The 27440-nt window shown below is 43.3% G+C and overlaps 2 protein-coding genes across 7 annotated transcripts in view; one reads left to right on the forward strand and one right to left on the reverse strand.

The window, feature by feature from the left end:
• Window positions 1-2957: 2957 nt before the first annotated feature.
• Window positions 2958-23228, reverse strand: LOC126536192 (uncharacterized). 3 transcript variants are annotated; one of them, XM_055073848.2, is made up of 2 exons: window positions 23128-23228; window positions 2958-4725 (listed from the first exon to the last, which is right to left on the reverse strand). In XM_055073848.2, the coding sequence occupies exon 2, from the start codon at window positions 4362-4364 to the stop codon at window positions 3222-3224; it is 1143 nt and encodes a 380-aa protein (XP_054929823.1). In that variant the 5' UTR covers window positions 4365-4725; window positions 23128-23228; the 3' UTR covers window positions 2958-3221. The 3 variants fall into 3 exon arrangements, with proteins under 3 accessions (XP_054929823.1, XP_054929824.1, XP_054929825.1); XM_055073849.2 differs by having other exon boundaries at window positions 2958-4722; window positions 23128-23195; XM_055073850.2 differs by lacking the exon at window positions 23128-23228 and adding an exon at window positions 22800-23012.
• Window positions 13022-27440, forward strand: part of LOC126536186 (WD repeat-containing protein 48) — a 70735-nt gene continuing 56316 nt past the window's right edge. Inside the window, exons 1-5 of one of the 4 annotated variants that reach the window (XM_055073847.2) lie at window positions 13022-13375; window positions 17723-17863; window positions 19252-19327; window positions 20346-20428; window positions 21004-21133. In XM_055073847.2, the coding sequence (XP_054929822.1) occupies window positions 13313-13375; window positions 17723-17863; window positions 19252-19327; window positions 20346-20428; window positions 21004-21133 (493 nt within the window). In that variant the 5' untranslated portion in view covers window positions 13022-13312. The remainder of the gene's footprint in view (window positions 13376-17722; window positions 17864-19251; window positions 19328-20345; window positions 20429-21003; window positions 21134-27440) is intronic. The other 3 variants (XM_050183072.3, XM_055073846.2, XM_050183071.3) reach the window with 3 other exon arrangements.

Below are 27440 nucleotides of genomic sequence, written 5' to 3' on the forward strand. Positions count from 1 at the left end.
TACACATCATAGCATATGAGCCGCAATTGTGTAGCGGTGCCTTTCGCTGGATTATATACAACTCTTATTGCGCGTTCACGGCCGGCTTATCTTATTGATAACGTCGTTGCTGAACGTCATTCTGATCACTGATGAAGCTCCGAAAAGGAATATCATTGGAAAAGGCATCGCTACAAAATCACGGTTATGGTGACAGCTTATTGTAAGTGACATAAGCACGTCGTGAAGTGCTTGTGGAAAGGAGTTTATCCGAGAAAAACAAGGGTTCCAAATCAGCTATCGACATTACAACTTGTTCGCTCTCAAAATAGAGGAGTTTCGTTGCCTCCTTTATGTCTACTGTAGGACGAAGGTCTCTCCCAGCGATCTACAGTTTTTCATGTCTTGCGTTAGCCGATTTGCAGCCGATGAGACTCTGTGGCTCCAAAGTTCCTCATTTGTTGTTCTTTACAGCGTTTTCCATTATTGGTGCCCATTCACTTATTCTAACGGGTTATCTAGTCATCGCACGACCTGTACAACTCTTCTTCGTTATAATCTCAACTGTAGAATATCAGCTACCAGCGTTTGTTTTCTCATGAACCTGTCCACCCCTGTATCTCAACATACCTCCTATCATTTCCTGCCCCGTCGCTCACTACCAGTGGCGTAACAGGTGTGTGCGTGTGGAGGGGAGGGGGAGAGAAGGCGTTACACTGGAAACCTGACCCCCCTCCCCCCAGTAGGTGTTAGTAGGTGGCCTGATTAGGCAGTCCAATTGTTAAAGAATGCGGACTACACTGTGTAACATCATGATTCCTCGAGTTGTGTTGCGAGAGAAGGGCAGGTGGCGGTTGGAATCCCATTGGCTTCCGGTCGTTCTTTAATATACCGGTGCAACACAGGTGCTTTCGATCACAATCAAGCCCGACCCAAAGAATATTTCTCAATTGTGATCAAGAATGGTTGCTGCTGCAAGGTCTAACATTCCGGATTGTGTTGGTTGAACTCGCTCAGCGATACGGTGCCGACAACAGCCTATGATCGCGCAATCTTTACTGGATTCGGATAATGCGAAATGATGGTCGAAGGCGCCCCAGTAGAAACACCTGAATCCAGATCGGACTGGATCGCGATTTAAAGTGCCTGTGTGGCAGCGGTATAAATTCGTAATGGGTTTCGGGACCTCAAGGACGCCACAGTCGTGTCGCGTGACGTGATGGTAAAAGCGCCTCTCTAATTGTTACTTGTGAAGCTTCTTTACAAGCGAGTTTCTTCACTCTTTCTTTTAGTCTTTGGCGAATCATTTGCTTCTTTCTTCTTCTTTATTTCATTTTTTATTTTTAACATGCAGTGATGTTGCATCACATCACGCCACTCTCTGCACCTGCACGAAGCTGCCCGCTGCTACGGGCACCCAGCGGTGGCGCCCAGATGAGGCTAGAAGCCCCAGTGTACCCTCTAATAAAGAACAACGTCCTCACCTGAAGTACAGTTGCGGAGGTGCCACCATCAATAAAGAATGCTGACTTCATGACGGTTACTGAGTGTAGAGGCTTCACTATAAACCCATGCTTCTCTCTCTCTTTCTTTTTTCAGACTCAGAGATAACTTACCGGACGCTACACAAATATTGTACAGTGGAGAGCAAAAGTCTAGAGACCGCAGCATCAGGGAACACTTTCTTCTAGCGCAGCTGTGCAAAGTAGGACTGTATTGATGCGTGACGTTGGTTGATCACGCGCACGTAGACTGTACACCGCTTGTTTTCTACTTTCATGCGCGGTCTGCACAGAAGAAGAAAGCAAAAATTATTTTCGTCGCCCACCAAGCGACATTTTTACCCGGCATTCTCCCACATTAAGACTCGAGGGCCCACGTGACGTTTACGTGCACTTCCGCCTACCCTTATTCTTTATTTTTAGTACCGTCCTGCTGCGCGGCGCAATTCCAGAGGCAGCTTTTTCGCTCCCTGCATTTCACGGGATTCGCAGAGTTCACGTTTCTGCCGGCTGTTCGCGCGCTGCAGGTGACCCACACGTGCGACCGCCGTCCGTGCTGGCGGGGAGAGTGGCTTCTCCGAGGAAGAAAGCGAGCCCGGACTTTTCGTATGAATTTTCGTCTCCTTTCGCGGCATGCAACAGTGCAACAATTTGCGGGCGCTATTGCCGCCGCCGTATTGTCGACGCTCTCCATGCATGTTTGAGAAGGCACCCGTGCAAAATACGGACAGAAGAGGAACGAAAATGTCCACTCACAGAGCTTGGTGAAGACATTGTGGCTTCACCAAGAAGGCCGCATGCAGAATAACAGGCGCGTAGCGTCCGGGTTTCGATTCTTTGTGCTTGTTTTATTTGCACTTCGATGGTTTCACCAATTATCAACCAACGTTCCCAAGAACAAGATGTTTGTCATTAAAAAAACACGTTTGTGTCGTTCATTTCGTTTTTCTTGTGACTATGTTTTGTAGGCGTGCTAAATGTGTACCATGTCGGGTCTGATGTTAGGTCCGATCATAGTAGCGGTAGCTTCCAGAAATTTGATGAAGTCTACATGGGCATGACCAAGACAGGGATTCTGGCTAGTCGGTCTGTCATACTAGGAACATCCATAGCGCTAAAAAAACAGGGACAAACATAGAAACGAGAACACACGGCGCTACGTGTATTGTAGTTTCTATGTCTTTCTGTCTTTTCAGCTCTGTTTACGTTCCCTACATGCGCAGCTGGCTACGCCCATGAAATACAGCATAGGAATCAGCTTATGTCATTCAAAATCCTGTCAATGGTAATAATTTGGCGGTGCGGACGCCGGCCCACATTGAGCAAGCATGCACAGGAGAATTCGTGCCTGACGAAACCTAATCCAAATCCGCGCAGTGAGGCTCCCATGCTGCTCCTGACACTAAGTTTGCGTGACAGTGTTTTAGGAATCTCGCGACAGGTCGAGGATAAAGGTTGCACACTGTAAGACATATGCAAACGGAACTATAACGCACATATATTTCTTGAAAACTGAGTACACAAGTGATTTTTTGGCAGCTCAGTATTGTAGACTAGTGTTTCAATTAGGCGTGTTATGCTTTTCGTTGTTGTAAACAGTGCCCACAACACGACGAGGTTCTTAATGATAAATGATCATTAGTCGATGTGAGCTGTTGACAAGCTGAACCACCTCGGGCAAATGAGTATTCATTCTTTTTTTTTTTCGAACGCGATGTTTCCTCTTGTCTTCGCCACTGCCTAGCTGATTGTCTCCGTTCGTTTCATATGACGTCCGATTGCGACAGCATTGATTTTGCTTTTCAGGCACTGCCGCACTGGTGTTCTTCTCGTCCTTCCTCCCGTTGCTCCTAGCTTAAGACTGTGCGTTGCTTTTTCGCCGGCGATTTCCGACGCGCTTCTTCCCGCCCTTTTTTCCTTTGCCTTTCTGGCCGTCGCCGCCTTTATTTCCCCCTTGCAACTCGCTGCTGTGTCTGTCTTTTGCTGTACGGTGACTGCCAACCTTCTTAACTGCCCTATGACCTCCTCCGTCCGAGCCACTGCCTCCACGCCACCCTTTGTCCACTTGGTCTTCAGTTCCCCCGTGCCCTCCTTCGTCCCCTCGGTCATCACTTCCTCCGTGCCACCCTTTGTCCCCTCGGTCGTCACTTCCTCCGTGCCACCCTTTGTCCCCTTGGTCGTCACTTCCTCCGTGCCATCCTTTGTCCCCTCGGTCGTCACTTCCTCCGTGCCATCCTTTGTCCCCTCGGTCATCACTTCCTCCGTGCCACCCTTTGTCCCCTCGGTCGTCACTTCCTCCGTGCCACCCTTTGTCTCCTTGGTCGTCACTTCCTCCGTGCCACCCTTTGTCTCCTTGGTCGTCACTTCCTCCGTGCCACCCTTTGTCCCCTTGGTCGTCACTTCCTCCGTACCATTCTTTGTCCCCTCGGTCGTCACTTCCTCCGTGCCACCCTTTGTCACCTCGGTCGTCACTTCCTCCGTGCCACTCTTTGTCCCCTCGGTCGTCACTTCCTCCGTGCCACTCTTTGTCCCCTCGGTCGTCACTTCCTCCGTGCCACCCTTTGTCACCTCGGTCGTCACTTCCTCCGTGCCACCCTTTGTCCCCTCGGTCGTCACTTCCTCCGTGCCACCCTTTGTCCCCTTGGTCATCACTTCCTCCGTGCCACCCTTTGTCCACTTGGTCGCCACTTCCTCCGTACCACCCTTTGTCTCCTTGGTCGTCGCTTCCTCCATGCAATACTTTGTGTCTGCAGTCGTCACTTCCTCCCCATTCGTCATTTCCATGTCCTCCACAATCGTCACTTCCTCCTCTGTCGTCACTTCCTCTGTTGTCATCACCTGCTCCCCAGTCATCATTTCCACCGCGGTCATCACTTCCTCCATGCCTCACATTGCTCAAACTGTCGTCTCTTCCTCCATAGCGCCTTCTGCCTCCGCGACCGTCACTTCTTCCGCGCAAACCGCCGCCGTACCTCCTGTCGCCTTGGACGGTCACTCCTCCGATGGAGGAGCGCCCCGCATTGTCTGACTCATCATAAGCGGGTCTCCGCGAATCCCAGGCACCGGTGGTGTTCGCGGAAGGAGGGCCATGTGAGACCAATTCGCCTTTTTCCGGCGACACACTAGACGATAGCCTGCGGGTTCTCCCAGTCGAACTGCCAATGTCCCTAGTTCGCAGCGATGGCCACAGGGAGGCGAGGAACACGACCAGGAGCAGAGCACGGGCCGCGACCATGTCCAGCTGCTGCAACGAAAGAGACGAGCTCTCAAATTACAATGACAATAGAATTCAATTTATACACACGATGCACAGAAAAGCGAAGGCACAGGGTAAAGAGCATGTACCCTGTGATGCTACGTGCTTCTGGTGAAGCTTCCATACCTTGTATTTGTCGCGCTGCCCTGACATCATAACGTGCCCCTGCAGCGAGGCTTATATAGTATATAGCACGTATTAAAAAAGGCTGTGCAAATATTCGACACTTCGAGTACCAATCGAATAGTTTTCGCTATTTCGATTCGTATTCGTTTCCAGAATTCCCTACTAAAATCTGTCGTATATTCCTCTCTGTGCGGGGTACAGGTATAAAGATCGTCGCAAGTGGATACTTCCGGATTATTCTGCTGCATGAGAACGGTGGTTGTTACACAGGTGAACCAGTTCCTGAGCGAACGAATGGAGGAGAGAATTTTTTTGCACGACAGCTTCCAGTCGTTAAATAAGCAGGCCTCACCTCATGCAGATTATGAGTTTGTCCCGGCTTAGGCAAAGCAATTGATTATTTGGCAAGCCTCACGATGTTTGGTTTCCCTTAAAACAATGTATGGTGCTGTCATTGCTGTAGTATACACCTGGCTCCTTTAACGAGCACAACACTGTACTACGCGCGTCCGGTGATGTGCTGCTTTTTGTTTCGTTACAGTCATTGCAATGGTGCACCAGATTTCTAAATTTTTAAGTTGTTTCTCATTTACAAGCTCCTCAGGCGACCTAACCCCGATATGTTAACGGCATTAAATGTATGAAATAGCATATATGAGCCTTTCTTTCTTCTTCAAAGGGACTCAATCCAACCTTTATAACTGACTAATTTAGAATTTTTAAATGTTCAGTATACCGGTTAACTATTGAAGGTCGTTTTTCTCTCATGTTCGTATTAGATTTGATTCGAGAATTTATATATTTGAACAACCCTATTATTAAGTCCTTGCGGACCGGTTGACGCTCGAAACGCACAGAAATTAAGAATGGCTACCCTTACTACCAAGTGCTCCTGGAGGCCTCCAATGCTATAGGCATGTCCACTACATGTCCAAACATCCGGGGAGGTATAATCTTAGATGATCACTTTCGGATGTAGTTTCACTTTCGCGAGATTTTGCGAGAACGCGCGAAAGAAAAAGCTGTCATTGGCTCTCGTGGGATGAGGCTACGTTGAGTCTCGCGAAACCACGAGAAAGTGAAACCATCGCCGTAAGTTATAGTCCCAGAATACGTCACCAGTTGGGGCTCAGTTGCACAGGGTGCCTCCTTAAACTTTTTTTTTAACACTGGCGGTACACCTGCAAAGCGCACACCGCGAACGCAGACGAAGCACAGAACTTGTCAAGAACTTCAGCCCTCCAAGAACAAAATTCATGCTGCATTAACTCCTATTGTGGACGCAGCTGCTCGTGTCCGTACTTGCGTTCACTTCATACTTGAACAGGTGCAAATTGAAAGTACGCCATCGGCATCAGAAATTACGAGAACTATTCAGAACGGAGTAGTAGAAGACAAGGTGCAGTCACCACTTCAAAAAAAGTTCCAGCAACTCCCTTTGTTCTTACAGATAAGTCATGTAACTCCGAAATACTGGCAAAAGAGACGAAAGTTTTCTCCTCGTCCAAGTATGCGTTGCTAAAGGTTCGTGAGGATGGGTCAGAAAGAGCGTAGGCAGACCATCTGCGCGCCGGAATTTCAATGCATCTTTTGTAATGTAATATGTAATGCCTCTATATACACTATTTAAGGGCCCTCTACAACAAAATTTTCCTTTGGCTAAATAGATTAATTGGTATATACTATTGAAGCAATCATGGCAAAGCTGCAGGCCTAGTAATTGTCTATTTTTTTTTTTTTTTGTTAGAATCTGTTTAAATAGCACTTAAGCAAACTACGTGTGCCCATGTCGGTGAGCGCATGTGACGGAAGTTCCAGCACTGCGTCTCCGAGATTTTTCAGTGAGCCGCAGGCAGCCGCGGGCGCCGTATAATCTCGGAGGAATTGGCGCTCTTTGGCCAAACCTGGCCTTGCGCCATAAAACACCACACATCATCAATCTCGGAGGTGATGCAGAACAGCCGTGCGGTCTATAGGTCATGCGTCACTTCCGGCGAGTGTTAACGTCAGCTTTTTTTTTTTTTTGGCTTTGGGATGTTATTCTGGACACAGCGAATCCAGTTATACGTCAGATTCTGCGATCGCGGCATTTTGAGCCAATCAGAGAAACCGCAGCAGCCCTCTGGGTCATTCAGAGTTGACAAGATGGCGAATACCACACTACGCGGCAGAATTCGCCTATGTCCAGAGTAATAGCACCCTCGGTATCAAAACCAGCTATTCTTGCGAGCTTTTCGTGACGCATCTACTCGTATTTCAAGCATACAATTTCGCACTGGAGCACTCCTACAGGGTGCCTGTGCCAACTATCATACCACAATATTTAATAATATGCGAATGCCACAGCTGGACAGAACCAAGGTAATGTTTGCCGTCGCTAAGAGATACTCAAATTATTTTTTGTATTCCGCCTAATTACATAATTAGCCATCATTAATTATTCAGCTTCTCGAACAGTATTATACCAAATAGATTAAAAGTGTCAATGAGAAAATTGTAGATCCACATGAAAGAATTCGCAGTTCCGCCGCAAAAGGTGAAGCACCGATTGCGATAGCAAATTAGTAGATAGTTGTACGGAGTAAGGCTAGTAGTTTTATAGGCCGCAGAAACTTGTAAACATTCGCTTACTAACTAAATTAACAATGATAGAATATGTAAGCGTGACTCAACAAGGACTTACAAAGAAACAGACACAGAGACAGCGCTGTCTTTGCGTTTCTGCTTCTTTCTACGACCTTGTTCAAACGCGCTTACCCATTCTATCATGGATTAAAACCAACTAGCCCGTTAACGTGTTTTAACTAAATTAACCAGCACGGTGTTACGCGTGCACAGGTAAAGATGAATACATCTCGCTCGATGACAGTGGAAACTCTGTGAAGACGCTGGAGTCAGGAATCGCGGCAGCAGCCGCGAGCCAATTGGCCTCCGTACATCTGTCGCTTCAACTCGAACGAAACGTCGAAAGCACAGCGCATACGAAGCTACCGGCACTACGCGCACTCTGCAAACATCGCAGATCGCTTTGAAGATGAGGCCCGCGAGTGCGCGCACTTCGGCCACGTCGCAGATTGCTTTCAAGACGCACGAGGGCCGGCAGCGCGCCCCCCTACGGAGTCCGCGATTCGCGTGGCCAACGCCGTAGTAGAATGTCTCCACTCTGAACGAAGCGGCGGGCGAGGACATCGAGACACCATTGGTTAGTTCTTTATTCTATGACACCCTGGCAGCCGCCGGAGAAGAACGCCCTTCCTCCCTCGGCTGACCCCCCTTGCCTCGCGCGCCACAGGAGAGGGCACGCTATCGGGCCGCGTTCATCGCTCACGCGCGCGAGATTGAACCGCGTTCGCCGGCTCACCCACACGCTTTCACCCATACAGAACCTCACACCGACGGCGACTGCGACGGGAGAAATGCGCCTGGAGCGTCCATACAATTGCTATCGCAATAAAACTCCCAATACAGCTTTTTGCTGCTCAATACGTGCTACATAAAATTGTTTTTGCGAGCGTGAAAGAAGCCCGCGAATACAGGCAAAGTGCCTCGAGCTGCCAGTCGCTCGACAATTTTCCGTGTATTTGCGGTCTTCTTTTCCACTCAGAAAAACACTTTCATGTAGCACGTATTGAGCAACAGAAAGCTGTATCTGGAGTTTTTAATGTTGCTCTACAATTTTCTCATTGACACTTTTCATCTAACTATAATATTTGAGAACTTGATTAATGAATTAAGACGAATTATGTAAGAGAGAGATAATAAAAGAGATACATATGTCAGAGAGAGATAGAGAGAGCACAACGAACGGAGGCAGGAGGTACGTCGAATGAGCTCCTCAACAACACTTGGCAATGTGGTGAACGCGGATTCAATATGGATTCGGGACCTCAAAGAGACGCGATGTATGTTTTAAGGCGAAAGCTTTAGACGGCTCATGGGAATCCGATGTCGGGCGTTACGCCGACCGACGTTATGGCACCAAAATTCACAGGGAGTCGAGCCCTCGACCTTTGTTGGGAGTCGAACCCTCGAGTTAAAACGAAAACAGTGCCTTGTGGGTCGAGAAATTCGTTGCCCAGCATTCTCGAAAAATTGACCGTCCGGCGTTATAGCACCAAAATTCAATGGCACATAATTGATGGTACCACCCACGACCATTGGTGGGAGTCGAGCCCACGACCTTTGGTGTTAATTAAGGCAACCTTAATTAAGGCACTGGAACCCACGACCTTTGGTAGGAGTCGAACCCTCGACCTTTGCTGGGACCAGAATTCAACGGCACCAAAATTGATGATGCCACAATTGATGGTCGAACCCACGAGCATTGGTGGGAGTCGAACCCACGACATTTGATGTTAATTAAGGCGACGTTAATTAAGACATAGTTAATTAATGCACTCGAACTCACGACCTTTGCTGGGAGAAAACAAGTTATAGGAAGCAACAACGCATTCGAATGATAATGTCAAGTAATTTAACGAATGTCTAGTGAGCGCGCAGGCTTTCTCGTCTTCATCCTCTTTAGTGCATGCTAATGTGACTGTCAGCTTTTAAAATCACCCGTAGGCATGTAGCATAATTCTACTGCTTGAGCTAGATTACTTTCGGAGGCGGGCATCATTTGCAAAGGAAATTAAGATGAATATTTGTTTATGTAACTAAGTTTCGCTAATTAACATCTAAAAAACTCGCTTTACTACAAATCACTTTACAAATAACTTTAATTTTGTCATTTAAAAATGATAGCCCGTGACTACGAAAGCCAAATCTACTTGCAACGAATTCGGAAAATTACATCCGTGTCGTCATACACGCTACCAAAGCTTGCGACGAAATGCATTGGTGTTCCAGTAAGTTTTGAGGTTCAATGCATAAAAATTTATTTTGCTGAAAAAGTAAGTGGAACGTCAGTGCATTTTTACCGCATGTTTGACAATGCTTATCTCAAAATTGGTGCTAGTTTTAAAATTCGTTCCACGTGAACGTGCCTTGTGAAATCACTGGCTTCGATTCGTATATTGAATATCTGCGCTATCTTAACCAGTTTAAATGTTGAGTAGTGAAATTTGTTAATTAGGCGATTATGCATTTTGATTTGCAGTGTGAGTAATGCACGCCTCTTCGAGTAATCCAGCTCAATGAGTCAACTTGGGCTATATATGCCACAAATGATTCTTAAAAGTTATGTGATGATAAAATAGACACCTGGTATGTACAGACAATCTTGTCTGAATAAATATTCATAGAGGGGTCACGCGCGAACTGCGCGGTGGCAGCGCTAGATAGCGCAACGTGTCCAGAGGGAAGCGCCATAGAGTTGGAAGCGCGGCAGAGCTCGGAACCCGGCTGCATACACTTCTACACGACGCGTTTTGTCAGCGGAAATATGGTGTGTCGCTACATTGGTTCAATGCCAATCGCATTAACGTCGATGATTCATCGTAAGATGAGTTCTGCGGGAATTTTTGCTGTTTATTGTTGTTAGCTAGTAGTGGTAGCGGCGGTGTGTGTGTCGGACTTGTACGTAGAATTACATGTAATTAATTACTTATCCATTACATATATTGCTAATGTTGTAATTTAACGATTGCTTTGTTTACTCAGTTAAGCTCACTGAATACAATTACTTTTTCGCATTAACCAATTACATATGTAACCGGTTACATTAGTGACGGGACAAGCTATACCATACGACATAGCTTTGAGAAGCTGAATTCGATGGAAACTGCAGTAGAACGCCCGAGATGGTGCCACGCAGCAGCCTCGCTTATTTTCAGACAGGCAAACCCAGGGTCTCAGTATTTGTTTTCTCATCTTAACGCTCCGCCAGATGTTGGCCGTCGAATTGAACCGGCGCTGGTATGTCTCCATTAGCGATGATCACTGATAAGGCTTTAATGCCACAAAATAAAATACGGACATTTTTTTTTTTCAACTTTTCATTGACCTAACTGGGAGCGTCTTCAAGTATCAGCAACAATGAAGCGCTTGCGTTTCCAAGGTGACCCAGATGCTGAGTAACCGTACACGTTAGCAAGATCTGTATACCTTACAATACAGCCATCCCTCCCTACCCAATAGTAACTCTAATCAACTATACTTTTGAGCGAATTCATTATTACTGTAGTCAATTGATTTTTTTCTGTGATGTGTACGAGTCCAAGGTGTGGTGTGTGTGTCAGGGTAGGGGGAAGAGGGGTGTAAGCACCTACATGCTTATCGGCATGCGAAGAGAGAGGCATTGAAGAATGACAAATAAAAAAAATGGAAGTAATCTTTGCTGTGGTACTTAAAGGCCAGACAATTATAAAAAAGAACAGTTTCAATTTTTTTTCACGTGTTGTATATACCAATGCTGTGTAAATACCCAGATCGGCGAAAGCACAGCGACATCTCCTTTTATTGCGATAGCAGTTATATGGACACTCTAGGCGCATTACTGCTGTTGGGGTCGCGGTGATGTTCCGTATAAAGTCCAGGGACGATAACGCCGTCGCCGCGCGCCGTATGCTGCGCGAGTGAAAGCGTGCGAGGGTAAGCCGACGATGGCGGATTCACCTCGTGCGCGCAAGGGAGGAAAGCCGGGAGGAAGCGCACTGTCTTCCGTCGCGTGCAAGGCATCGGGGGAAGTGGAGGAGTTTGTTTACTCCGGCGGCGGCTGCGTATAAGCGCAGCCGCGCGGGCGCTAGCTTGAAAGCGATCTGCGATGAGTACACAGTCTAGGGTGCGCCGAGGGCTCAGCTTCTTGTGCGTTGCGTTTTTGCCGCTTAGTTCCCGTTGAAGCGAGAGGCAGCACAATGGTCAATTCGCTCGCTGCTGCCGCCGCGCTTCCTCGCTCCAGTTTTGGCAGCGAGTTTCCGCGGTCATCGAGTGACATGTGTTCGTGTTTGCTTGTACGCGCGTGACACCATACTTGTTGATTTAGTTAGTAAGCTAATGTTTACAAGTTTAAACGGCCAATAAAACTACTATCCTTGCTTTGCATAGCTGTCTAATAATTTGCTATCGCAAAATGGATTTTTGCCGTTCGGGCGAGACTGCCACTTTTTTTTTTCATACTTCGTTCGTTTTTATTAGAGCCCGGAAAAAATAACCACAAGGAAGATAATGGAAAAATAAAAAAGAACTTCATATGGCGTTTCTGAGCACACTTCTTTTTGAGTACGACTTGAAGGAATTCTGCGGTTTACGTGCCGAAACCATGATTTCATTACAGAGAGTTTTAGATTATGGTGCCCCCGACGTTTGCTTCCCCTTATTGTAAAGCTCTATCATGAGGCACGCCGTGGTGAGTGACTCCGGATTAATTTTGACCACCAGGGGACCCTTAACGTACCCCCAATGCACGGGCCACGGCCGTTTTTTTTTTTTTTTTTTGCATTTTGCCCCCATCGAAATGCGGCCGCCGTGGTTATGCACCTAAACGAATATTTGATTTCTGTTGTAATTAAACTAAACTGATTAGCTAACTATAATTGCACTTCGATCAAAACGTGGTCTGAGTAAATCAAGACTACTGCGGTCACTGTAGGATTGGTCCCGTTTATCTAGTCAGTGTATGCCATTCTAATTTTGAAGTTTGGATCAAGTTAATCGAAACACTCGGTATATGGCCCGTCCGGCCGAAGCTTTGACGGATAAGGAAATCATAGGGTTCTGATCCTGTGAGGTGAAGTTACGCTAACATTGCGCCTCTGCCTGTTGCGTATTATAATTACATCGATGCTCATCGTGGAGGCCTAGAATCCAGTTAAGAGCTGTACTTGGCTGCTAAGGGCTCTCTAATTTGGGCGCAGTTGCAGTCGATGGTGGGTTGACTCTTAATTCCAGCCTGTTTTACCTTAAAAAGCAGGTTTATGAGATTAGCGGCCGGTATGATATGGTGCATATGTAAATTGTATATTTTTGCACTCTTCACCGTGGAGCTACTTAAATTTAGGTGCAGATTAACAAACCTAGTTTGGCGAAATTAAATTATTCCAAGTCCCCCTTCTCTCCTACCGCAAAAAGCTGTGCTGATTTGTTGGGACGTTAATTAAACCCGGATGTTGAACCAGGCCTACTATTTAATTTTTACCATGGAGAGAAATGTCCCGTATCAAGACGGTCATGCTGCAGCGCGTACAGCACTGCATAAATTGCTACTTCTTCAGTTCAATTGCTCATATTCTAGCGTGCCACACGCGCGCTTCCCTGACTCTGCGCTACTGAAGACGAAAAAAAAAATGAAAATGCCGCGCGCCGACACTGCCCGACACGCCCTTCCCGAATGATCGAAAACCCGCAGACAAAACTTCCTGCGATTCTCATGTGTAGAACGCCGTAAAAATTCCACAAGAGAAACCATTATAGCTTACTCGAACGCATAATAGCGAACAGTGTGGTTCTGAGATGTTGAGCCGTATGCGAAAGTAAAGCTTGAGAATCGACGGTGTTTCAGTAAACAAATATGGCTGCTCACCAGAAGCAGACCAGCAGCGGCGGCGGTCATACACCTCGAAAGAAAGTTCAGGTATGCTAACGGTCCTTTCTGTTACCCTGTGGTTGATTATTTGATAGCGTGAGCATTGCTGTCACGCGCGGTTACATTTCAAGGAAGCCCGACGCAGTTATTATCGCGAAAAGGATGATCCTAGCCCGTCATTTTGGACGGGCATATCGGGCGGCCGTTTTTGTTGGTTGTTATTGCTGTAACGGTTGCGTCGGTCGTTTTGCCCGTTCTCGCATTGATGTTTCTCTCTAACGGCGTGGTAGGCGAAACCATAGGTCTCCTTAATTGTTTGTTTATTTGTTTTTGTTTGAACGCTTCCTATGCGAACTGCCGCGTCGCAGCTTGCTCCGCATTGAAACAGCTCAGTTCCGCAAAGCTTAAAGAGTTTATTGCCAGCAGAGCTTCAAGTGGCTCAAAGAAAGGCGATCGGCTGTTTGCGGTCTCAAACGGGCCTCCTTTGACCACGTCCGTCTAGAGCTTGAACATCGAGACGTCCCACGGGACCGGATCTCATTTCTTGGCTGTGCGCATTTCACCATCAGCTCGCGCACGATGAGAAATACTTGCAATAATAAATGTTCGTGAGCTGTAATATAACAATTGTTGCAATAGCTAGACTGTTCTCTCTTGACAAAATCGAGCAACGGAGCGTAACTTCCGTCTCCTCTCATTGATTTCGATATGTCGCAGACCTGCCTTTATTAATTTACGACTAGCGTCGTTACCCTTTCTTTCTTTCTCTTTTTCTCTTTCGTTCCATCAGCACTGTTCAACAAAGTAATGTAGTGGTGTTTCTCTACGCGCTAACAGTGTCACACCTTAAGCCGCACGGAGTTCTCGCTGAACCTGAGTAATGTTCTGAGATTCGCTGTGGTGCAGCAAGGAATTTCACCGGCGCTAATGTTTCAGCAAGGGAACTTGTCTTCGTCAAAGCAGCACGTCTGTAGAAACTCCAATTTGGCTCTGTTTGTGGAGCACACAGTGTACCAATGAGCACCTGACTATTAGTAGTTATTTGCTTGTTAACTCCCAGAGCAAACAGCTAAATTGAATGTGGGGGTCCTGTGTCAACTGGATAGACCATTTCTAAACACTTAAGCAATCCATCTCTCCTTTCATAACCTCTGTAGTATTTCCCGTCTACAAAAGATAGGTGGCATGATGACAGGCTATCTGTTTTTATGCCAATATTCTCGGGCGTTCTCAAGTGAATTGATTTTCGCTTTTTGCCCGAGCATGCCCTCATTGTAATGATGCAAATAAACAGAACTTGAACTAATAGGGGAGTAAGCACAATGATTCAACTATATTGCAATAGCAGCTAATGGGGTATTGTCACATACGTTGTCTTTATTGAGAACCTTAGAAATAGGGGACCCAAGGTTATGGGGTACTATCGGCTATGTGTACAAAAAGGTACAAAAGAAAAGGTGACATTTTAGTTTTTTTCTGTGCATTGAACCACTTGCGTATGCTATTTCAGAAACTCCCCATTCTCTTTTCTTCTTGTTGCAGGTGAGCAATATGAGTTAAGTTATAGAACCGTGCTCATGACTGTCAGATTGAAAATTCAGTGTAGGGCTGGAAGCATTTTTTTTTTTTTGACCTGTCCTGATAATCGATCACACAGCTGCATGGTACATATGAACGCAGACCCGCCGTGGTTGCTCAGTGGCTATGGTGTTAGGCTGCTGAGCACGAGGTCGCGGGATCGAATCCCGGCCATGGCGGCCGCATTTCGATGGGGGCGAAATGCGAAAACACCCGTGTACTTAGATTTAGGTGCACGTTAAAGATCCCCAGGTGGTCGAAATTTCCGGAGTCCTCCACTACGGCGTGCCTCATAATCAGAAAGTGGTTTTGGCACGTAAAACCCCATAATTAAATTTTTTTTTTTTTTCATATGAACGCAGTAATTTTTGGAACTGAAATGGTATGAAAAACTAGATTTCTTTGCTGTTTGGGTGCTTCGCGTAGAATTGAGAGGCACATTGTGTAAATCAATCTAGAATTACTGAACTGTAAAGAAAGTTGACCTTTTTGTAGCTTCTGAATTTTAAAAGCTTCCATGGGCACGTCTCCATTCGTGCCTGTAAGGGTGAACCTTAATTTGGTACATTGTGTTTTAAAGTGCCAGCTGTACTTGCCATGCTCACTATGACCAGGTTTCATGTTTGATGAGCACAATTTCACATAATAGATAGCTTTAAAGGAAAAAATTGTCATCACCCGACAGTAATTGAAGCTAGTCCAGGGATCGGACCTGGGACCAATGCCTTTCCAGGGCAGTCACTGTGTACTGTCTGAGTTAATCAGGAGGGTAGAAGATCACACAGTGACTATGAATTATTTCACATTAAACTTTTTCAACCTTGTGTATTCCTGCAGGACTGATTTCATATTGCATAACAGTGTTATACTTGTACTTTCAGCATAAATTAAAACATTAAAAAATTCCTAATCTACCTCAATGTGTTGTTCTTTTCCCATTTGTGCAGGATATTCAAACACATTTTATATAGTAACATATCTGCATTCCTTGATTCAAACGCTTTCTTTACAGCTTCCCAGCTTCCGAAAAGGTTATTCCTGCAATACACAACTAATAGAATTTCAGCACTTCTTATCTAAAGCCATTGATAACAATAGTCAGGTAGACACGGTTTTTATTGACTTTCAAAAAGCTTTCGATATTGTGTCCCATAAGCTCTTAGATGTAAAGCTTGCTGCATTAAATAAAAACGAAAACATAAAAAATTGGACACAAAACTACCTAAACGGAAGAATAAGTCTGGCGTTCTAAACAATGCTGCATCTTCACCGATAACTGTTTCTTCGGGAGTTCCTCAAGGAAGCGTACTGGGCCACTTGTTATTTTTAATCTGCATAAATGACATTGTTGAACTAATTACATCACCCATAAAACTATTTGCTGATGACGGTGTGATTTACAGAGAAATTACTACTGAAAATGACATAGATACATTGCAAACAGATTTAGATAATGTAGCGATCTGATGTAAAAAATGGAACATGAATTTAAATATAAAAAAGTGCAGTAGCGTAAGCTTTTCCAGGAAATTATCCAAATTTCAGCACCTATATAACATCAATAGCACGCTTATCGACGTACAGTCGGAATACAAGTATCTAGGAGTCTACTGAATCACTCACTTGGCATATACAGATTGACACCATCATAGCAAAAGCTAGTAGGATGTTGCATTTTATTAGCAGAAATTTTAAACAGGCAACGCGCGAAGTTAGAAAAACTTTATATTTCTTACATGTCAGAACAATACTTGATTATGCTTGTGTATCAAGATTACCTCATTGGTAGACTAGAAAAACTACAGAACCAAGCAGTAAGGTTTGTTTGTAATAATTACAGTCCGTGCTCTATCGTTTCCAAAATGAAGGCCACTTTAGGATGGGATCTACTACATATGCTTAGGCAGAAGTTAAGGCTCAAACTATTGCACCAAATATATAACAGTCAAACAGGTATCAAACGCTATAACTATCTCCTGGAACCACATTACACATTGACTCACTGTGATAACAGCAACAAGATCTCAGCCTATAACTGCAGAACAAACACTTTCTACTACTCTTTTTTCCCCAAATCAATCAGACAATGAAACAGTTTATTAAATGATATAGTAAATGTGTCAAATAACGAACTATTCTATTCTATGCTGCGACGGCACTCTTGTAAAACAAATGTATGTGTTATACATTCCTGAAACCTGTTTGTTTCACATTGCTTGTATGTCTTTCTCTAAATGCTATTGTAGTGCTTCTGTTTTTGAGTATATCTGTCCAAAAGCTTTTTTGTATTACTGGTTATATTTTGTTTCCCACTATGTAATGCCTTTATGGCGATGTAGGTACTTTGTAAATAAATAAATAAATAAATAAAATAAATTTCCCGGTTCACATGCATTTGTCACAGGGGCTTGATACAGACTCCAAAACATACACTTGCGGCTACTCCATGCTTAGGAACCGGCTACAGAGCGAATACAAGACGAACTTCCCTGTAATTACATGTAATAGACATTTTAATCAGTTATCTCCTGTTCACATTACAATTTGTGCTGATGGTACATGTAAATACCTTGCCTTGTAGGCACTCCTGCAGTGAGTTCTGGTTCCATTAAATTATGCTCTTTGTGCTACTTGAGAAGCTTGCGTAGGTAAGGCTTTGCAAACTGATATCTGTTCACCCATGGCTCAGAGAATCTGCTAGCTTTTTTAACACGCTGCGAGTTTACATTACAGAACACATTCATTGCAATCAAGGTGCTTTCTCTGTGCCTACAGCTGAGGCCTGAATCTGTGGGTTTTATCTTTTGTTATTGCCAGGTGTCCTACGTCATCCGAGATGTGGTCGAGAGGCAGCACCGATCTGGTGTCAACTCTCTCCAGTATGACCCCCAACTTAACCGGCTTTATTCTGCCGGCCGTGACTCGGTCATCCGCACCTGGAACACGCGCAATCTTGAGGTATGTGTGGGCTTTGAAGCACACGAGTCCGCATGCTCCTATACTCTCAGATTGTTCTGGAGAAGCGCCAGTATTTTTGGTCCCAAGATTTTGATCATGTCAGACATGTTTTCCATGATCTTTGATGCAGAGTGCCAACTTAATTTAGAGTTTCAATTGTTTTGAGGCTTTATGGTGTTAGCTGGTAGGATCCCAAAGCTTGCTTGCTTGTGCTGAGCACTGAAGCCAGTGTTCTCATGAGATAAAAGGAATGTAAAATGATACCTAAAATCCTTTCAAAATTTAACTTGATAAGAATGGAAGTCTGGCCCTGTTGGTGTGACATTTTCATAGGTTTAGAGCTCAGGAGCACAGAGACAAGACGGGAACGATGCTACACAAGTGCATTGTATGGCATGTCTTACGCAGCTATGCTGCACTGTGTAGTTATTCAGCCAGTGTTGATAGCACTTCCAATTCACTATGTGCATTTCATTTGTGGCACGGGGATAGGAAATGAAGGTATTAGCATTTGGGAGGTTTAAGGGGGTGGGGAGGATATACCTGAACGAGAGGGCTTTGTGTTCCAAATAATTTTGTATGTTTCTAGTGCATGTTGGTGTTTGTTGCTGTTTTTTTCTGCTGCTCGAAGGTTTAGTTTGATTAATTGCTTAATTATGTGTTCAATCCTCACATACCTCTTGTGCCATCTGCAATTTGAATGCATTTCAAGAAGTAACAAAAAACATTATGTGACAGTTTAAAGGGACACTAAAGCGAAACAATAAATCAGTTGAGACTAATAAAGCATTGTTTGGGAACCCTGCTGGCAGTCATTGCAATATAATAGCTTGATTATTAGATGAGAAGATGAAGGTCAAAGTATCGGTATTTGAATTTCGTGCCAAAACCCCGATGCCAGTACGTCAGTGTGACGTCAGGGATTCCAAAGTGTGTTTTCGCATCTGGGCCGAGTTGACTGAGTGAAGGTTCCCGAAACTTGCCATGTTTAATATATGGTTCCTTTAGAACACAATGTAGTCAACCTGTACCGCTATATAATTAAGTAGGCCCTAGAAGATGCCATCAGAATCCATGACGTCGCAGCGACCAGGTCTGGGAACTTCATGGAGGCGTCGCCACCCGTCTTTCGTTCTTGTGCTTTTTCTGATTTACCAAGCATCTTATCGTGGTAAGAGTGGTGTTTTTGGTGTCATAGAAAAGTAATTTACTGATTCAGAAGAAAGCATTTTTCTCGTTAGTGTCCCTTTAATGTCATTAGAGCCAGCTGCAGAATATTTAATGTGGATGGAAGAAATCCAGTTTCATTCTAATTGGTGTCTGTGATTAGCTTTATCGTTTATACATTTTCTTACACCACATTGTGGTGCTCGTTCTTGCATGTGCAGGACCCTTACGTTCAGTCCATGGAGCATCATACAGATTGGGTCAATGATATTGTGCTCTGTTGCGGTGGCAAGAACTGTAAGTCTTGCTAATCCTCATTTTAGAAAAGCTGACTTTCTTACTGATAGCTTGCATGCCTGTTTTGAAAACTGAAGCTCTGCTACTTTACTTGAAAGTCGTATAAATCGTAAGTTTGCAACTAAATAATACCGATGTCGTGTAAAGCTATCATAAGTTGAATTCTTTTCAGCCCTCCCAGATATCCAAAGAATATAGTTTACAAAAATGCATAATGTGTTCTTGTTGGTGTATATGCTTATTGTGCAAGTACATTATGCAGAGTGATAAGTTTGGAACCCATTCACACATATGTAGCCAAATAAATATTTACCTTCATAATTTCAGCTAATTGCTGCATACTACCTTTACAGTTATTCTCCTAGTTGTCTAAATGTTGTTGTGGCTTGTGTTGCGGCTTGCTGTGCAATACTTTGCAGAGCTGCTTAGTACTTCACCACGAAAATGTGTGCAAAAAGTGTGAATATCACGATGAATTTTTCACTAGATTTGTTAACCGAGGGACTTGTACTGCGTGGCAGTCATGCTTGTATTTTAAACCTGGCACAGCGTCAGCGAAATATGTTGGTGCTGTATACTGTTATGTTGGCGTAAGGATGGCAACTTTCATTTGCAGGCACTTGCTGAGGAAGTCTTGAAAAATAGGGTGAAATATGGTTGTTCCTTGTTCTGCCTTGTCCTTCCTGTATGCACACTGCATTGCTTTAATTCACAAGCCATCTTTAGAACGTAACAAAATTTGCCACATTTCCAGGGACATAAGTTCACATCAATTGTAAGCTACATTTTGTTAAGAGGAAGCTTTACCTCTAGGGCAACTCCTATTTCCTTATTTACATGCATTTGAAACTGCCATTACACAACTGCTCAATGAATGTCAATGAAATTTGTGGCATCTAAGAGAGAAATCTGAATTCTACCATCAATAATTTCGCACTTGGAGGGTTCAACACAACTTATCCGACCTTTCACAGGATATAATTCTGAATCTTCTGTATCTTTGTTATTACGCCCACAGTGATATCCGCCTCTAGTGACACAACTGTCAAGGTTTGGAACGCATACAAAGGTTTCTGCATGTCCACACTCCGGACACACAGGGTATGTTTGTACACTGCTCTTTACTCCTAATTATAGGTTTAGTAGTGTCGTAATTATAGTTGGTATTGCTGGCTTCAGTAATAACATTAACTTTCTTGTATGAAATTGTAAATAAGTAAATAAATATCAAAATTTTCCAACTGAATGGTGGATGTATTGGTAAAATGGGCACTTTGCATTTCTTGAATGAATGAACAGTTTTTATTCTGCTGCGGTTCAATGAAATTTATTATCTTTTTCCTTGTTTATGGCTGTGAAGAGAAGTTACCAACTGCAGCATGTTTGCGATTTTAAACAATAGCCTTGGCTTATTTTGGGTGAGAAATATCTTTTTATTACACGATAAATTGGGTGCTGAGGTTTTCTAGCAGTTATAGATAGGTAAGGTGCTGTTAAAATTCTTTTGTCCAGCACGTGGCTTAAATGTCGATATGTAATTATATTTATCCTAAAGTTCACTTTTCCACATAAATATACACAAAAGATTCGTTGGCATGCCAAATCCATTTTACAATCACCAGTCATAGCTAAGAACTTCTTCACAAAGTTGTGAGCCACGCACTATCCCCTTTCAGGACTATGTGAAAGCTCTAGCCTATGCGAAAGACAGAGAGCGAGTTGCTTCAGCAGGTCTCGATCGAGTGATCTTCCTCTGGGATGTCAATGTCCTGACCGCCCTAACAGCGTCCAACAACACGGTGACCAGTAAGTCTTTTTCTTCTTACTTCTTTATCATTATTATTTTGAGCTTTCTAGTATAAAAAAGTGTTATGCATAGTGGGGAGCAGTTTTGCCTATAGTGAAAGCAGTGAACTAGGTAATACATTTCTGGAGAACTACTGCTTGGGATTCTTCATCTCTGATCCTCTGTTCCACTCTGTGCTTCAAAAGGGGCTGTTGGTATCAATCATTATTAGATTTGTTGGCCTTATGGTTATGCGTTCAACCTTTTCTTCCTTTTGTAAACTGTTGCTTAGTTGTAGCAGTCATTAGATTTATGAGAGACTGCTGCTGTGCCTTCGTGCATTACTTAGTGGTTACGACATTGCTATTCTGGCTGGCAGGACTAGGCTCCAATTTCTGCTGTTTTCGTGGCATTTTATTCTTTTGTTCTTGAAGAAGGTCATGTGATCATCTATTATGGTTAGCCACGATCATATTTCTGCAAATACCGCAAATTGCCCTCACCCTAGTACCTTACAAAAGGGATTCTTTGCCATAAATTTTGTGCAAACCTTGTGTGACGTACATTCTACACCCTTTCAAGGGCCCTTCACCAGGCCCAATTGCAAACTTTGTTTATACATTGTAACTTGTAAGGCACAGTCTAGAGAGTGTTTTACCAAAATAATTTCTCAAATTTGTTCATTATTGGAGGAGGTAAAAGACTGTTACCACGCCGCCAGGAGGCAAGCGTTACCGTCAAGAGACACCTTCTCCCCCTTTGCCTCAACTAACACCTGCAAGCGGCATTCCTTCCCTGCCTTCTCCCATAACGGAGCCGAGGAACTGCGTCGCATTCACATGACAAGTCCTGCCTCCTTTTTTTTCTCTCTTTCTTTTTTTGCTGTGTGGCGCATTTCCAGTGGCGGCATTGTGTGTTCATCATTGGATGATTAACCGAAGTCACGTACCATGGTTGGTGGCATGCAAACAGTGCGTCTTGTGTAGAGGAATACGTGCGTGTGACATTGGCTTCCACGAGAGGAAGGCCTTCTGGCCTTCTGTTTGCAGTTTCTACCATTTTCGTGCCATGCAGCCATTTCATACTTGGAAGAAATGATCACCACCGCATTACCTACGTGTTGTGCTTGTTTGTTTGCAATGCTCAAATTTAGTTAAGGGCCCTATAAAACAACTTCTGTTAAGCCATATTATCAGATAATATGGACACATTGAGGAACAGTATTGTTTAGTTTCCCGTAGATGCAGTGCACCTTTCTTAATTTGAACTTTTCACCAGATGAACAGATTTTGAAGGTTCTTCTACGGTTGTCCTGAAGTGAGTCAGCCGTATTATTTCCTAAAAGCACTCAGAGTTACTATGTGTTAGGCAGTGGTCACCCAAAATTAAAGAGCTGTCGAATTGTAGTGACAATGTTAGAAAGACTGTTGCCATTTATGTATTGGCTTCGGTATTTATAAAAAAATAACATGTTGGTCACCTTAAGAAAGATGGGAAGACATTATTGAAGATATTGAAAACAAGAAAGTCTGAAGGGAAAGATGGATAAACAATAAAGCAGAGTAGAAGAAACTAGTTTCTTTTTTTTTTTTTTTGCTTAAAAATGGTGACCCATATAAAAATGGGCACTTAACTGAGAGTGTAAAAAAATATACTTGATAAAACAAAAAGCAATGAAGCAGTCACCTGGTAAGGACTTCTTTTCATCAGAATGGCACTGGAGCACTTGCAAGTGAAGGAAATTACACAGCCACTTTTAAACTGTTACCTGTCTGTTTTTTCCTTGCAGCATATGGATATCTGTAAGCACAGATGCTATCATTTGAGACAGTTGTGATCAGAAAACAAGCAATGGCCGTGATGATGTGTAGGTTTCCATGCTGGGAGGTGCCCCAAGTTCTTCCCACTAATGTTAGCTTTGGTGTGTACTAGTGGCAGCAATGCTGTAGATTTTGTTCATTAAGTTTTGTTCGTTTGATTGCTTACCTTGAAAGCAAGATTTTGGCCTACATACCTGTGGTTAAGCTTGAGGTTTTGCCAAACTGAAGAAGTAGGCTCGGATGGTGACCTCCTACCTCAGACTCACCACTCGGCAGTGTCGTAGAGACACATTTATATAGCCATTCTCTTTTTTTCTTATGTTGTGTTCATTGATAACTTCAGCCAGCTGGAAGGCAGTTAGCAAAGCTTGCAGTTTCAGGAGTGGCTTTCAGACACCATCTGCTTTTCTCGGCAGACGCTAGGTTTGCTTTTCTCTTTCTTTTTTGTCACTTTCCATATTTCACTTTTTGTGTTTGGTCAAAGCTGAAGCGTTGGGCGACTGTTTGTCTTTCCATGGCTCATTCTGAAGAGCACGCCTTTTTCTGCTGAAAGGCACGTTTGGCTATTCAGCAAATTTTCTTACTCTTTGACGGATTTTAATATTTTCAAAGGAAGTGTCCCACGTTTCTTGACTTTGTGTGGTTTACAGCCGCTGCACCATTGATGCTGAGCCCTGGCTCAAAGCACGTGAGCTCTGAAAGCAGTCTCTTTGGTGTAGAATGTGCAACACCACCTCTTTTCCTGAAGCACTGTGTTGCGCCAGCATTGACAGATCCAAGAACCCACAGGCTTAATTCTCATTCACCATGCTTCTGTTAGACATAGACATGTGACGCTGTCTCTGTGTAAGCATTTGAGTTGAGGAGCTATGCAGTGGTGGCAGTCTGCAGCGGTGGCAGACCTCTAATCACAAGCCAGTGATTACAGGTCACAATAACAATTTGCTTGTGATAGCTCAACATAATCAGCATTTTGTCTTAGCAGTTCCCTTTAGGATGTGCACCATTGTTTCCATTTATACCAAAATTTCAGTGTTTTCTGTGTTGTTTATTCTGTTATTTTTAGGCCGGCACTTTTGCAAGTAATCTCCACAGGCTAAGGAATAAAGCTGGCTGAGGTTCCTTTGATTTGACTTTTTGACAGCCTGCCGTGAATTTGATTTGTGTTACCTATGTTTATGCATGTTGCATAGTTTTGCTAGAGTCTCAAGCTTGTAATGCTTGCAAAATGCACCCTGCGCCTTCCTGAGGTGTCCTGTTTGTGGCATTAAATGCGCATATACTACTTCACCCCTTCCAACCAGAAATGAGCGCTTGTTATATGTTAGAAACATCACAACTTCAAAGAATGTTATTTCCTTTTACTAAATTCAATTGCAGTTACAGTATCAAAGACTAATACGCATCAGTGAGGATCTTAACATACAAACTATGATACAGTAGACTACATAATGCACGGAAGCCAAAACAAAACTGTGGGTACTCATTGTTTTATGAATAATATAAAATTTGTCATGGGATAAGCCAAATGCACAAAAGAAAGGCAAAATACAAACAATATGTGGGTAAGACAGCCTAAGCACAAATAGCCTTGAAAGGTTCTCTGTCTCTCGTTTGCCCTCTCCCCCCCCCCCACACACACAGACACATTGACTACTTTTGCTTTTTAGCTGTTCAGCAATCTTTCAAGTTTGTTCTGCTGTGCTTGTAACTCGTACATTGTCTCACAGGCTTAAACTTTATATGGTTCAGTAGTACATGTTACATGTTTTTTGCACTGTGATGCTGTCCTGTAGCACACCTGACAAAGCAGAGTACGACAAATAGTAAAACATTTCGATAATTTTGCCTACAGTGCGACCAGTAAAGCAGTATAAGAGAAATGGTGTTGCCATGTAAAATTTCTCATTGAAGATATCCTGATGAGGTCGTGATGTATGTGATCCGAGTGTCAAATGAATGGGGCAAAAGATGTGACCAAAAGGAAGACAAAAGATGCACTTTTTTTTTCATGTCTTTTGCACTGTTTTACCATCCTGAATGTCAAATAAAATAGTCCAAGCTTTCATTCTGGTGAACTTTATGTGACCTGAAGCTGTTTGACAAATGGGAACATTTTTCCTTTTTAGAGTCAGCAATGCATGCTGGGTGGCAAAACCATTTTTAAAGCTTCACTGATAGCCACACAATTATTCTTTCACTTGAATTGATAGTTCATTTTAGAATAATGGTTTCTAATGTCTTAGAACAAATGAGTTGTCTATATAATGGCCAATGTTTTCCAACTTAATTCCTATCACATTTCTTGAAGAGAGCTGTTACTTATACTGTCTAGATTATTTGAGGAAGAGTAGCTGTTAAACGTTTGCACAATGCATGTAACTGTAAGGTCAACAGCATACCTTAAATGCTGTATTTGGAAACTGTCTTTAGTGATACTGCAAATCTAAGAGGTAATTCAAACATACACACATATGCACGCCCGGAGCATTGACAGAAAGAGTACAATAAAACAGTGCAAACATTACAAAAGAATGACCTTTAGCAGTCATGTCGAAAGAAAGATCAGGTGTTGTCAATGCACATAAGTCATTGAAATTTAGCTAGATCAGTTTCAGTCGCAGTGTGATTTGTTTATTACAGTGAAGCTGTATATGACTAGGGCTCTATGCATTTTTGTTCTCCGTGAACAAAAACTGTCGTCATCAATGGCTCGTACCCCTGTAAGCAAGCAAAAAATGCAATTACTCATAGTCTCATAAAGTTCATGGCTACTCTCTTTGCGTGAATTAGCTGCGATGACACTACCCCTGTTGTCGTTGGCGGTGATTTCAACGTGGATTTGTTAGTACCGAAAAGGGAGTGGTTTACGCATTCCCTGTTGCAAACATATCCCTTGCGATGCCACACCGATCAGGCCCAACCAACCACCCAGTGGCTTATGTGCATCGATTTGACATTATCGAAGAATGTGATTGCAGTTGCAAGTGAAATAATGACCACCGATCAAGGCAATAAATGAGTGTGCATACCTTTTATCACTATTACCACTCATCAAGACAATGAGTTCGTAGCTTTGTTCAAAATTATGTGTCACCTCCGTGTCGTGTGCTAAACAGCTTCGCTGGTCGACCACTTTCACAGAGTGGAATGGCTCATGATTTTTTATTTATATATTTATTTATTTACTTGCAGGGCCCTCGGGGTATATTTACACTACAGAGGGGAGGGCCATACATAGTAAAACGAAACAGGAAAAGAAATTGCAGAAAGAAAAAAAGAGTAATATAGAGCAGGTTACACATTTCAAATAAGAAGGACACAAGAAATAATTATTTCTAGAGTATGTTTACAGCAGGCTTGATAGCACATTTTTAAAAGCACTTGGATCAGTTATGCTTGTTATGGAGATGGGTAAGTGATTCCAGTCCCTTGCTGTTCTGGGAACAAATTATTGTGAGCATGCAGTCATTGAAAAATATGATATGCTAACCTTATGGGGATGATCAAGCTGTTTTGAGCGAAATTGTGTTGGAAGTGTAAGTAAAAAAGAGCAGGGTTGTGGAAATGCACTTTATGAAAAAGACGTGTGACTGTTTTCTACGACTAGCTTGGGAGGGAAGGTTCAGAGTAGTCTTCATTTCTGTGATTCTAGCACTGCAATGGTAGTAAGCTGAAATGAAACAAGTGGAATGATTTTGTACTGCCTCAATAGCTTGTATTAGTGTAATGTTATGAGAGTCCCATACAGGCGAGGCGTATTCTAGCTCAGACCGAATGTAGGTAGTATAAAGTAACAATTTTAGTGACAGTGGGGCAAGGCAGAAATTTATTTTCAAGTAGCCTAAGGTTTGGTTCGCTTTGCCTACTAAGTGATCAATATTATGAAATCGGACGAGAGATAACATACCAACTAGTTACGTGCATTGTTTTGTATTTATTAGTATTTAGTGCCATGTGCCATATGCGGCAACACTCAGTTTTGTTATCTAGATCATTCTGAAGTAATATCATGTCCAAATCGTTACTTATTTTCCAGTTAATAACACTAATCTACGAACAAACAAAGTCATGGAGAAATGTTATTAGGCAAGTAGAAATAAAAGGAAGCCAAGGATGGATCCTTGAGGTACGCCAGAGCTGACTGGAGCTGGAGGAGAGTCGGAGTTAGCTGTAACATACTAGACATGGCAGGAAAGCAATATACTGATCCAATCAAGTCCTTGTTGGTCAACATTTAACGCGTTCAGTTTATGTAACAACAAAGAGGGATTAACTTTATCAATAGCCTTTGAAAAAAAATCTTACAAAATACAATCCACAATAAAGCCAGAGTCAATATACACATTTAGATCATTTGGGAAAGTTATAAGTTGATTATTACGCAAGAAAAACTTGCAGAAGCCATGTTGGGATGTCTAGAAAGAACTGCTATCCTCTGAAAAATTGACGAAAGGTGTAAAAATAGCATGCTGAAAAATATTGCACGGAACTGACGTAAGGGAAA

Source organism: Dermacentor andersoni, chromosome 4 (genome assembly GCF_023375885.2).
Source record: "Dermacentor andersoni chromosome 4, qqDerAnde1_hic_scaffold, whole genome shotgun sequence".
NCBI lineage: Eukaryota > Metazoa > Arthropoda > Arachnida > Ixodida > Ixodidae > Dermacentor > Dermacentor andersoni.

Excerpts from the sequence above, each read along its gene's own strand:
- LOC126536192 (XM_055073848.2), bottom strand. The coding sequence starts at position 4,364 with ATGGAGGAAGTGATGACCGCGGTGGAAATGATGACTGGGGAGCAGGTG.